Source organism: Anolis carolinensis, unplaced genomic scaffold, assembly GCF_035594765.1.
Source record: "Anolis carolinensis isolate JA03-04 unplaced genomic scaffold, rAnoCar3.1.pri scaffold_10, whole genome shotgun sequence".
Classification (NCBI taxonomy): domain Eukaryota; kingdom Metazoa; phylum Chordata; class Lepidosauria; order Squamata; family Dactyloidae; genus Anolis; species Anolis carolinensis.
In genome coordinates this window covers 4,485,373-4,498,023 of record NW_026943821.1, presented here as the reverse complement: position 1 = coordinate 4,498,023, position 12,651 = coordinate 4,485,373, and the positions used below count along the sequence as shown (strand labels likewise).

The window sequence follows — 12,651 nt, the reverse complement described above, 5'->3', positions numbered from 1 at the left end:
TTCCTTCTACCTTTCCTTCCTCCTTCCCTCCCTCTTTCTCCTTCCCTTCCACCCTTTCGTCCTTCCTTTCTTTCTCCTTCCCTCCCTTTCGTCTTTCCTTCCTTCTCTTTCCTCCCTCTTCCTTCCATCCTTCCTTTCCACCCTTTTGTCCTTCCCTCTTTCCTCCCTCTTTCTCTTTCCGTTCCTTTCCTTTTTTCTTTCCTTCCCTTCTCCTTCCATCCATCCTTCTCTTCCTCCCTTCTTTTTCCTTCCTCCTTCCCTTTCTTCCATCCATTTCCTTTATTCTTACCTTTCTTCCTCTTTTTCGTTCCATCCTTCCCTTCCCACCCTTTCATCCTTCCTTCCCATTTTCTTTCCTTCCTTCCCTCTCTCTTTCTCCTTCCATCCTTCCCTCCCTCCCTCCTTCCCTTTCTTCCCTTTTCCTTCCATCCTTCCCTTCCACCCTTTCATCCTTCCTTCCCTTTACATTCCTTCTCTCTCTCTCTCTTTCCATCCTTCCCTTTTGTCCTTCTTTCTTTCTCTCTTTCCTTTCTCCTTCCCTTCTTTCCTTCCTTCCATCACCAAGCAGCCAGTCCTCCGAGCAGGGAGTGCTAGCATGCAGCCCCCCAGTTAAGAGACTTTGCCCCTGCCTGGCCTAGACCCACAGAAGTTTTATAGTTTCAGGCTTGGCCTTTGGGAACACAAGACAGGGCCTTTTCTGTGGCTGCCCCAGATTGTGGAACTCCCTTTAAGCAAAACATTTTTTTTCAATCAACTAGTGAAAACTTTTTTGTATCCAGACAAGCTTCTAGAATTCAATTGTACAGTTTTAACTACAGAACAATTACCATACACAGTGGACTTGTATTCATGGTTTCCTCTATCCACATACAGAACATATCTCCTATGGATACAAGGGTTGCGCTGTACGTTATATCCTTTAAAAACGTTTTGCATTTTCATATTTTGATTTTCATTCCGTTGTAATTTTTTTTCGTGTCAGAAGCAACCAGAGTTGCTTCTGGAGTGAGAGAATTGGCCATCTGCAAGGACGTTGCCCAGGGGACGCCCGGATGTTTTTTGATGTTTTACCATCCTTGTGGGAGGCTTCTCTCATGTCCCCGAATGGAGCTGGAGCTGATAGAGGGAGCTCATCCATGCTCTCCCCAGGTGGGATTCAAACCTGGCAGCCTTCAGGTCAGCAACCGCACCTTCAAGTCACAAGGCTTTTATCCCCTAGGCCACTGGAGGCTCCCATTCCATTGTAATGTTGACTTCTTACTTGTATGCCACCATACTGTAATCACTGAAAATTTTAATTTATTTACTTTATGCTTCCCGTGCCTTTTTTCCCCATGTGGGGGGACTCCAGTCAGTTTTGCAAACCATTTTTGAGTCCCGGTTTGCGCAGGAAACAAAGCGAGGGATCAATCAAGTTAACATTGTTCGGCACCTGGTAAGCATGATGCTTGCTGAATGTATCCTCCTTTGATTTGCCCTTTTTGCTTTCTTTGTCACAATCCCTGACCCGCTCATCTGCTTCGTTTTGCCAGAGGCAATCCATCTTATGATTCTGGCAACAGAGAAGGGGATCTGTAGAAACAAGAGTCCCATACGGAAACCTGGAAGGAAAAGCGAGAGGACTCCGAAAGAGGCAGGCATTCCAAATTGTTGCTGACCTTTCTCAGCAACAGACCGGGAAAGCAACCTGTTTTGGGGCTTTCTGGAGATCATAGAATCCTAGAATAGTAGAGTTGGAAGAGACCTCATGGGCCATCTAGTCCAACCCCCCGCTAAGAAGCAGGAAATCGCATTCAAAGCACCCCCGAGAGATGGCCATCCAGCCTCTGCTTAAAAGCCTCCAAAGAAGGAGCCTCCACCACAGTCCGGGGGAGAGAGTTCCACTGCTGAACAGCCTTTCTCACAGTGAGGAAGTTCTTCCTGATGTTCAGGTGGAATCTCCTTCCTTTCCTGTAGTTTGAAGCCATTGTTCCGTGTCCTAGTCTGCAGGGCAGAAGAAAACAAGCCTGCTCCCTCCTCCCTAGGACTTCCCTTCACGTATTTGTACATGGCTATCATGTCTCCTCTCAGCCTTCTCTTCTGCAGGCTAAACATGCCCAGCTCTTTAAGCCGCTCCTCATAGGGCTTGTTCTCCAGACCCTTGATCATTTTAGTTGCCCTCCTCTGGACGCTTTCCAGCTTGTCAACATCTCCCTTCAACTGTGGTGCCCAAAATTGGACAGTGTGATTCCAGGTGTGGTCTGACCAAGGCAGAATAGAGGGGAGCATAACTTCCCTGGATCTAGATGCTATTCCCCTATTGATGCAGGACAGAATCCCATTGGCTTTTTTAGCTGCTGCATCACATTGTTGGCTCATGTTTTTGTTGTCCACGAGGACTCCAAGGTCTTTTTCGCACACACTGCTGTCAAGCCAGGCATCGTCCCCCATTCTGTATCTTTGATTTCCATTTTTTTCTGCCGAAGTGAAGTATCTTGCATTTGTCCCTGTTGAACTTCATTTTGTTAGTTTCGGCCCATCTCTCTAGTCTGTCAAGATCGTTTTGAATTCTGCTCCTGTCTTCTGGAGTGTTGGCTCTCCCTCCCAGTTTTGTGTCGTCTGCAAACTTGATGATCGTGCCTTCTAACCCTTCGTCTAAGTCGTTAATAAAGATGTTGAACAGAACCGGGCCCAGGACGGAGCCCTGCGGCACTCCACTTGTCACTTCTTTCCATGATGAAGACGACGCATTGGTGAGCACCCTTTGGGTTCGTTCGCTTAGCCAATTGCAGATCCACCTAACCGTAGTTTTGTCTAGCCCACATTTTACTAGTTTATTTGCCAGAAGGTCGTGGGGGACTATTAAGTACGCCATAAAAGTCCTGACTTTGTGTTTTTCCTGCAAGCAGAAGAGGGTTGGACAGGGTGGCTCAGGCCGTCTCTTCAAACTCTTATGATTCGATGAAAAAATCAATTTTCTCCTTGTTTTTATTGGCAGCAAAGAAAGGGAGTTATCAGCGCTGCCTAACCTTGCCTTGAAAAACCAACCAGGAGGGGATGCCGACAACAACAACAACGTCCTTCCGTGTTCACATCCTGTTTATGTTCCAGACATGCGGGTGTTCAACTTCCACTATCAACCCTCCCCTCATCACCAGTTGTTTATTTCTCTCCATGTTTGGCTTAAGACAGCCCGGAAATGCCTTTTTTTTCAAGGAAGGAGGAAGGCAAAAGGGGGTGGCAGTGTGGGAAAGATCTGGGTCTGGTTCCTGCCAGGAAATCTCTCCCTCTTGCAATCAACATTACATTCTTTCTAAGAAGAATAAGGTAAGGAAGGAAGGCCATATTGCAGCAAGAAGTGCATTCTGGACGACTTGAAGGGGGGAAGAATGAAAAAGAGGAGGCCACAGAGGAAAATATCACCAATGACCCACCAGGCTGCGGTTGTGTTAATTCCGGAGGCAAGAATGAGGATGTTCTATGATTTGGGCACACAGAAAGGACGAGCAATACTCAGTAGCAGAGCATTTTTTCAGTCATCTCGGCCACACTAATGCTCTCGTTCAAGTTGAATAGAGTATAAAGTTTCAGCAGCTATTTGTCCCCAACATGATTTGAGAGCCCGTTGCATGTTTCTGCACAAGGAGACCATTACTGTTTTTATGGGTGGGTTAAACAATCCTCCTCCTCCTTCTTTGATACAAATGGGGAGGCTAATTTTAGCCAAGTTTCCAAGCTGCACGTAGGTGGGAAAGACAGATGGTGGTTTTAGGGAACTAGTCTCATGCGCTTTTCCTCCTAAATACTTTTTGTGAGCAGATTTGTTGGTTTCATAATTTCCTGCCCAGTTCGTTGGCCACAAGGAATATAGAGCTGGTGTGTGAAACTGGGTGTTTTTTCTCGTAGGTTCTGCCTATTCACTAACAAAAGGGGAAACTCTCAAGCCCCTGCATTTTCCATATTTGTTATAAAGTCCGCCATGTATACTATCCATACGATGCAGAACAATCTTGGGTCTCAACAAAATTCTGCACGTCTAAGACTGGAGGTTTCTGCGAATTACAGTTGTGTCAAGAAATGTGGCCACAGTGCAAGCGAAGTCAAATATGCCCAGGACAACATACTGCTTCTCTTCTCAAAAAGCCCATGATTCTCCTTTCCTTTATTCAGAGAATGCCAGCCAGCTATCTTTCCTGTTTACATCCCGTTCTGAGCTTGGGATGAAGAGAAGAGTGAACTTTTCTGTATAGTTTTCTCAAGGTGGGACCCAGTGCAACTTGCTTATTTGAAGGCTGTCCTGGAAACTCTCACCTCCTCTACAAAATGCAACTTTATTAGGAGTTTAAAGATCTACACAGATGGCCTTGCTGAAGCCAAGATCGTTCACTTTGTGGGAAACAGGAAACAGGAGCTAATGCCGTCACTATAAAGATGACCATTTATTTGAAGAGTACACCCAACATTCATTCCTGTTCATCCCAATGGGAGAACCGTGCGGGGCCCAGCCTTCTGAGCGGAACATGATACGTGGATCAATGACTGACCCAGAAGTTAACTAGGAGCAACCCTCCCCCAACCCCCAATTTCCCCTTTCCTGGCTATGATGCTGAAGCATGCTTCCTCGGGTACGGAACAAAAGAATCAGCTCAATGGGCCACAATATGTTCTCCTTTGGAGGAGTCTTTCCCCAGGAAAAGGCTCAGTGATGTATGCAGCCATCTAAACCCCGGGCAGAATATTGCTAAGAAGGTATAAGAAGAGAGGCCACTTCTTGAGTCATGTTTGGGCCACAGTCCACGCCTTCCCCGGAGGGCACCCAGGTGAGGGACCGGGGCAGCCAAGAAGTCTATCGGTGGCCCATTCACGGCGCCTGCGTCACTGCTGTTTGGAGCGTGGCCACAGCCGGCTTGCCAAGGAGCCCAGAAACTGCTGCTGCTTCTTGTGCTGAGTGAGGTCAGAAAGGCGTTGCTGCTCTTCCTGTAAGAAAAGTCACAAAAACTAAGCGTGCTGGCACAGCTGGTTGAAATTTCATCACAGAATAAATCATCTTTATTTCTATCCCACAATTCCCCCCATAGAGCAGGCATGGGCAAACTTCAGCCCTCCAGTTGTTTTAGATGTTAACTCCCACAATTCCTAACAGTTGGGATGCTGTTATGAGTTGCAGAGAACCGATATTTGCCCCTGCCTGCTCCAGAGATGGCCAGAGAACCTATTCAACCCACAAGTAATAAAACCAGCAAGCCTCCCTCTCACCTGCTCCAGCTGGGTCTGCCTGCGCTTGAAGGCCTCCAAGGGATCGTCCTCCAAGGAGTAATTCTCCAGCACCGACCGGACATCTTCCACTCCACTCAAGGCAATAGCTGCAGGCAAACAAAGAGTTGTAGCAGCATCGCCTCAAAGCTCAACCATAATAAAGGAGGAAGTGAAGAAGTAGTAGTAGTAATAGCAGTAGTAGTAGTGGTGTGGCAGCACTTTTAAGACTAGCTAGTTTGTAGGAGGGTTATCCAGAAAGTAGATTATGTTTTGGAATTAAAAATGAAAAGTATAGGAGAAACATTTACCATATGCAGTTGAAAGCCACACCCAAATACCACTTCTCAACATAGTCGCCATTCAAACCTAGGCACTTATCATAGCGATGAATGAGCTTGGCAACCCCTTCCCCACAAAACTCTGCCGCTTGCGTCCTCAACGCAGTGTTTTGGCGACGATGCGCAGCTGCAGAAAGGGGTGACCGGCTGGTTGAGGATGCAAGCAGCAGAGTTTTGTGGGGAAGGAGTTGCCAAGCTCATTCATTGCTATGATAAGTGCCTAGGTTTGAATGGCGACTATGTTGAGAAGTGGTATTTGGGTGTGGCTTTCAACTGCATATGGTAAATGTTTTCTCCTATACGTTGTTCATTTTTTATTCCAAAGTGTAATCTACTTTCTGGATAACCCTCGTATTTTTGCAGAAATTATAAACCACCTTCTTTGGATGAAGTATTGAAATGCTCATAAAAGGCCTATTTACACAGTTGTGGGAGTGAAAAGGAATGCAACCGACTCCAGAAGATGCACATTATGACCCTTGCCTCAAACCACAATATAGAAAACTTCCAGTGCTTTCAAAACACAAAGAAAGGTATGTTTGACAGTCTGAATGACATATGTCAATTTCCTCATTTTGGTAGCTAGAAGGCCCTTGGGGCAGCTCTCGCCCTGGCTTCCCCACTAGCCTCCCCTCCAATGTCCTTTCCTCCTTACTCTTCAGAAAGGCAGAGAGGTCGAAGAGGGTCCGGTCATCTGAGTTCCCATCCCATTTCTTCAGCGCCATGCCGTTGTAGGGCTGCAGGCGGAAGGCCTCCTTCTTGCAGTCCACTACCACCACTTTGGCTGGGTCTCTGTTCAGGCAGGAGATATCCTAGGAGACGGATGATGATGACAACGACAAAGGAATAGAAGGGGAACAATTCACACTGGCATTCAAGACAGTTTTTCACATGGGGAGAGAAGTGGGAACATTTACACTGGATGGCCTACTGAAGTCCAATACTTCTGCACTTGGAATCACAGAGCTGGCAGAGATCCCAAGGACCATCCAGTCCAACCCTATTCTGCCATACAGGAAAAGCACAAGTAAAGCCCTCTTGATAGATGGCCATCTAGCCTCTATTTAAAAGCCTCCAAAGAAAGTTTCTACCAGACTCCAAGGCAGTGAGTCTCACTGTTGAACAGCTCTTCTTCTTTCTATTGCTCAGCTGGAATCTCCTTTCCTGCCATTTGAACCCATGGCTCCATTGAGTCCTAGTCCCCAGGGCAGAAGGAAATAAGCTTGCTCCCTCTGCTTTATGTCACCCTTCAAATATTTAAACATGCCGATTCCAGTCTGCCACCTTCCCCAGCCTGATTTCCACAATGCTCTTTGCTTTTGTGGCCTGCCATCGTCACTATTTAAATGTCCCCATTACTTAGTTTTAGGGGACTCTCAACTTTCAAAGTCCTGTTCAGGACTCTAAACAACTAACAAACTTTAAAACATACTGTTGCAGGTTTGAATCCGGGGAGCGGAGTGAGCGCCCACTGTTAGCCCAGCTCCTGCTAACCTAGCAGTTCGAAAACATGCCAATGTGAGTAGATCAATAGGTACTGCTCTGGCGGGAAGGTAACGGCGCTCCATGCAGTCATACCAGCCATATGATCTTGCAGGTGTCTATGGACAACGCCGGCTTTTCAGCTTAGAAATGGAGATGAGCACCAACCCCCAGAGTCAGACATGGCTGGACTTAACATCAGGGGAAACCTTTACCTTACCTTACTATGGTCACCATTTTAATATTACCATGTTAATGTGTATAATTTTGTACTTTTATTTTGATGTGTTTTACTTTGTCTATTGCAATTACCCAGGCTTGGCACCATGTAAGCTGCCCCAAGTCCCCTTGGGGAGATGGAGGTGGGGTACAAAAATAAAGTTGTTGTTACAGTAGAGTCTCACTTATCCAAGCTAAACGGGCCGGCAAAAGCTTGGATAAGTGAATATGTTGGATAATAAGGAGGGATTAAGAAAAAGCCTATTAAACATCAAATTAAGTTATGATTTTACAAATTAAGCACCAAAACATCATGTTATACAACAAATTTGACAAAAATAGTAGTTCAACACGCAGTAATGTTATGTTGTAATTACTGTATTTACGAATTTAGCACCAAAATATCATGATATATTGAAAACATTGACTACAAAAATGGCTTGGATAATCCAGAGGCTTGGATAAGCGAGGCTTGGATAAGTGAGACTCTACTGTATTATTAAAGTGGAACTTGGAAGCTGAGAGCTGATACATTATTGCCATTAACAAAATCCAAACTTAAAATTTACTATGGACAAGACACTTGTTTTATTTACCCCTGTCCTCGTTCAAACCTTACCTTAGGAAATTACTAATTTTAACCTTTTTACTCAGTATTTGTCTAGCAGCGGGTTATTAGGCCGCAGGTCGGGATGTTTTGTATCTTTACATGGTTTTATTGTATGTATGCGTAAGTGTGTACAGTATGTTTTACATGTTTTGATATGGTCAAAAGTGACTAATCAATAAAGAGTTGTGTATACTGTATTATTAGGTTGAAGTGGTTGAGACTCAATGAGATATTCATTAGGAAGCTATAGCAAAATGTGCTGCAGGATGTCCAGCAACAACATTTTTACAGTTTAATAAACTTTTCCCATGCTTTTATGATAGAACCAATTAGAAAATGACACTTACAATCCAGGAACAAAAAATGTGTCATATAGTGTTATCCAACACATTCCCTTTGGGCAATTCCAACCCTCTCTTCCTATCATACTTTCCCCTTCAACTTTAATGCAATAAGTGAAACACACACCCCCCCGCCCTCCCCCCCCCCCCCCCCCCCCCGTCCAACCATCTGAGGAACAGCAGGACGGAGAGGAAAACTCCATCATCCCTGCTTAAGGGAAAGGAAAGAAAAGCAACAATCAGGACGACGACGACGCAGTGATGGTAAGTAAGCGCACGTCAGAGAGAAAGGGGCACCCGGCCGGCTCCAGGGCAGCAGATGGGAGGAGAAGGGGGGAGGATCAACAGAAGGAAGACACGCTGCAAAGCCAAGCCCCACAAAGCCATCACCACTCTATTGTGCGGGTGGGGGGACCCACAGGACTTGCACTGCGAAGCATGAGGGAGCATCTGGCATCTGGGCCCTGTCTTTGGGCCTTCCATGCACATGTGGAGATGGGTCAGAGCTATGACCAAGCAGGCAAAACAATGCCCCCTCAATCAAGTCCTATTGGCATTTTTAGGCAAACCTGGCCATCCAGTTGTTTTGGACTTCAACTCCTACAATTCCTAACAGCCAACCGGCTGTGAGAAATTATGGGAGTTGAAGTCCAAAACACCTGGAACTTTGCCCATGCCTGTTGTAGGCCATCTTCTTTTGCCTTCCATCCCTGCCAAAAGTTACTGTATATACTCAAGTATAAGGTAAAGGTAAAGGTTCCCCCTGACATTAAGTCCATTCATGTCTGACTCTGGGGTGTGGTGCTCATCTCCATTTCTAAGCCAAAGAGCTGGCGTTGTCCGTAGACACCTCCAAGGTCATGTGGCCGGCATGACGGCATGGAGCGCCCTTACCTTCCCGCAGGAGCGGTACCTATTGATCTACTCACATTGGCATGTTTTCGAACTGCTAGGTTGGCAGGAGCTGGAGCTAACAGCGGCCGCTCCGCCGCTCCCAGGGCTTGAACCTGGGACCTTTCGGTCTCCAGCTCAGTGCTTTAACGCACTTTGCTACTGGGGCTCCATACTCGAGTATAAGCCCTTCTTTAGGACTGAAAAAAAAACCTCCTAGGCTTATACTCGGGTGAGGGTCCTGATGGGCTTATATTCAGGTTGGCTTATACTCAAGTATATCTGGTATATTTATTATTTTTCTCTATTATTATTTTTCTCTATTATTATTGATGCCTCAATTAATGTAATTTCATTGGTATCTCGGCTTATACTGGAGTAAATGTTTTCCCAGTTTTTTGTGGTAAAATTAGGTACCTCGGCTTATATTCGGGTCGGCTTATACTCGAGTATATACAGTATCTTGAAAGAAACTTTGATGGATGATTCCTCAGGACCTAACCTTGGCAGTGTGGATCCGGTGGATGACAACGTACTTGAGATCTGCTGGGGTTTGGTTCCAGGATCACCATGGACAACCAAATCTGTTGATACTCAAGTCCCTTTGTATAAAGTGAGGTAGTAAAATGTAGTTCTTCACATAAAATCAAGGTTCAAGAATTTCGCAAGCGATACCTTCACGTGGTGCCCATCCATGTAGCGGGTGGCGTCACGGAAAAGCCGGTAGGAGATGAACCCGTGGGGGTCGACGCTGTCAATGAGTGGGAAGGCAGTCTGGAACACGGAAAAAGGTAAACAGAATTATCCGGCAGGCTCAAATTGTTGGGAATCACCCTGGACTACTCAAGTCTAAATGTAGTCAGATAGATGATAGAGTTAGATTGAGGGAATCCTTTCCCTGTTTCCAAAGCATGCCTAGATAGGCTTTACTGTGTTTCCCTCTATCCTGTTTATGTCACATCCCTTACTTTGAAGTTAGTAGAAATGTGAATCTTCAGGGACACTAACTTCTCATTGGTCAGAATGTTTTATGGCCCCAATAAACTGGAGGTGGTGAATCATTTTGGTTCAGTCTCTGTTTCCTTTGTTCTTCAAGCTAACCACAGCGTCTTGCTGTCCCTCCAAGCAAGATGTAACTATTTAGATGTTTGTTATTTTTCCTTTCTTATTTTTCCTTAGAAATCAGTCTAGAGTAGACTAGACAGCTTCCAAGCCTTTCTATCTACAGTTCTTTTTACCTGAATAAATGCTTTTTGAATTTTTATTGAGCCTCTGCAATCGATTGCCATCCTAAGCTGAAAGGCTACTCTTTGCTCACCACGTGTAAGTAACTGCTGCATTTGAAAGTTTTGCTTTTGCCACTCTGCTACATTTTGGTGGAATCTCCCCCAGAGAGGGTTAAATTGAGTCTAACCGCTCAGAGATTACCACAACACAAATGATGCCGGAACATGGGTAAATATTGCAATTTCTTTGTTGCATAGTCCCATTCGATTGTTCATTTGAAACATGCGACTCCCATGATCATCCAAACTGTTTGTCAAAAACCAAAGGAAGAAGCTTCATCTCTCTTTGGCTTTTGACAACAGGCTGGCCAGTCATGAGAGTCCGTTTCGGCTCATTCACTGGCTGCAGTGTACTGCATTGCTAACATGGTTTGTTGTTATTACTGATGAAACTGGGGAAAATGCAGATTAAAGGCTCACAGTCATCTCACGTGGCTTCCTAGAGCCACAGGCCACAACATAGAGGTCACTGCTGCATGGGACCAGGCTTAGAGAACTTCTATGGGCCAAGGAGCAGAGAAGGGCTCAGCACTGCCTCCTTGCCTTCTCCCCACTCAGACTGGGCATCTCCTGACCGTGTGCTTGTTGTTTTCTCTCCCAAGACAGGCCCACTCAATTAGCACAGGAACAGCCCCGATTCAATGGGCTGAAAAGCACCCCATAGACATTCAAATGAGCCCCGGCACACTCCCTTCTGCCACTCAAGCGTGAGAAAGGAGAGTGGGGAAGAAGGAGCTTGAAGCAGGCCAACCACTCTGCATTCTGCAGCCCTGCGGAAGGCTTGGGGGGGGGGGGGGTCATGGGCAAACCAGCCCACCAGGTAGGAGCCTCCAGTGGCCTAGGGGATAAAAGCCTCGTGACTTGAAGGTTGGGTTGCTGATCTGAAGGCTGCCAGGTTCGAATCCCACCAGGGGAGAGCGCGGATGAGCTCCCTCTATTAGTTCCAGCTCCTCATGCGGGGACATGAGAGAAGCCTCCCACAAGGATGGAAAAACATCAAAACATCCGGGCGTCCCCTGGGCAACGTCCTTGCAGACGGCCAATTCTCTCACTCCAGAAGCAATTCCGGTTGCTTCTGACATGAAAAGAAAGCCCTCCAGGTGTTTTGGACTTCAACTCCCACAATTCCTAACAGCCAGAGGGCTGACTTGTGTCCATGCCTAGCTTAGGAGCATCCTCTCTATCTAAATGGCACATAGGATTCCTCTGCCAGAAGTTGACACCCAGATCTCAGTATGACCTTTTTCCCTTTTGAAATACTAATACTAATAACTTTATTTTTATACCCCGCCCCATCTCCCCAGAGGGACTCGGAGCGGCTTACATGGGGCCATGCCCGACATAAAATACAGCAACAACGATAAAACAGTAAAAACAATTTTTCACATCGATAAGACATCAACATCAATAAAACAGTCATAAAAATCAATGTATTGCATAAAATATTAAAAACGGGAGGCTAAAAACAGTTCTGGGCCAAAGTGCAGAAAGACATCACATGGGAGAGGTAGTTTCATGGCAAAATAATCAGTAAAGTGCAAGTAATTATGACCAGGCATCCTATTGTTGAGTGGGCAGATAAATCAACCTACAAAGATTAATCCTCGAAGAGCCAGGTTTTTAGGCTCTTCCGGAATGAGAGGAGGGTAGGGGCCTGCCTGAAGCTTCTGGCATTAATGGTTCTGGTGATAATGTGAAGCCTTGCCATTGGTTCCAGGGCTCCCATAGCAAATTATTGAAGTGTTCACTATGCTAACAAGCTGGATCACAATTGGCTGGGTGCCACTGAGGGACACTCACCATTCCTGTCTCAGAGGTGAAGATGACGATCTCGTAGAGGGGGGCCAACTGCTGGAAGAGGTTATCAATGCCCGGCCTCTTCTTGAAGCGCCAGCCGGTCACAAGCTGAGGACAGAACAGGGAAAACGAAGAAGAGGAATCAGAACCAGGAGAGAAGAGGCAACACAGAGGACACAACGACAAACCAATACAACAGTGGTACATTAACAGCAGAGCTTCAGGAACGAGAAATCCAAATGCCAGAGAGAAGGAGAAAAGAGGGTAGGAAAATAATGGGCAGGAGTGCACTATAACCTTGGAAGATGTATGTAAGGCAGTGGGAAAAGTGGAGCATCAACAACATCTTTTAAAACTGAGCCAGTAATAGAGAATGAAAGGGACATGCAGAAAATATTACTCAGAGAAATAAAATGCAACACAAGACTCATTGCAGAAATCATGGAGGACAA

General features: G+C 45.9%; 1 protein-coding gene across 1 annotated transcript in view; it reads right to left on the bottom strand.

Annotated features, from left to right (window-relative positions):
• Positions 1-4,399: 4,399 nt before the first annotated feature.
• timm50 (translocase of inner mitochondrial membrane 50) overlaps positions 4,400-12,651 on the bottom strand; it is a 42,682-nt gene continuing 34,430 nt past the window's right edge. The window contains exons 7-11 of the mRNA XM_003228378.4: positions 12,203-12,307; positions 9,792-9,890; positions 6,229-6,385; positions 5,236-5,342; positions 4,400-4,956 (exon numbers count right to left, since the gene is read on the bottom strand). Of these exons, the coding sequence (XP_003228426.1) occupies positions 4,855-4,956; positions 5,236-5,342; positions 6,229-6,385; positions 9,792-9,890; positions 12,203-12,307 (570 nt within the window). The 3' untranslated portion in view covers positions 4,400-4,854. The remainder of the gene's footprint in view (positions 4,957-5,235; positions 5,343-6,228; positions 6,386-9,791; positions 9,891-12,202; positions 12,308-12,651) is intronic.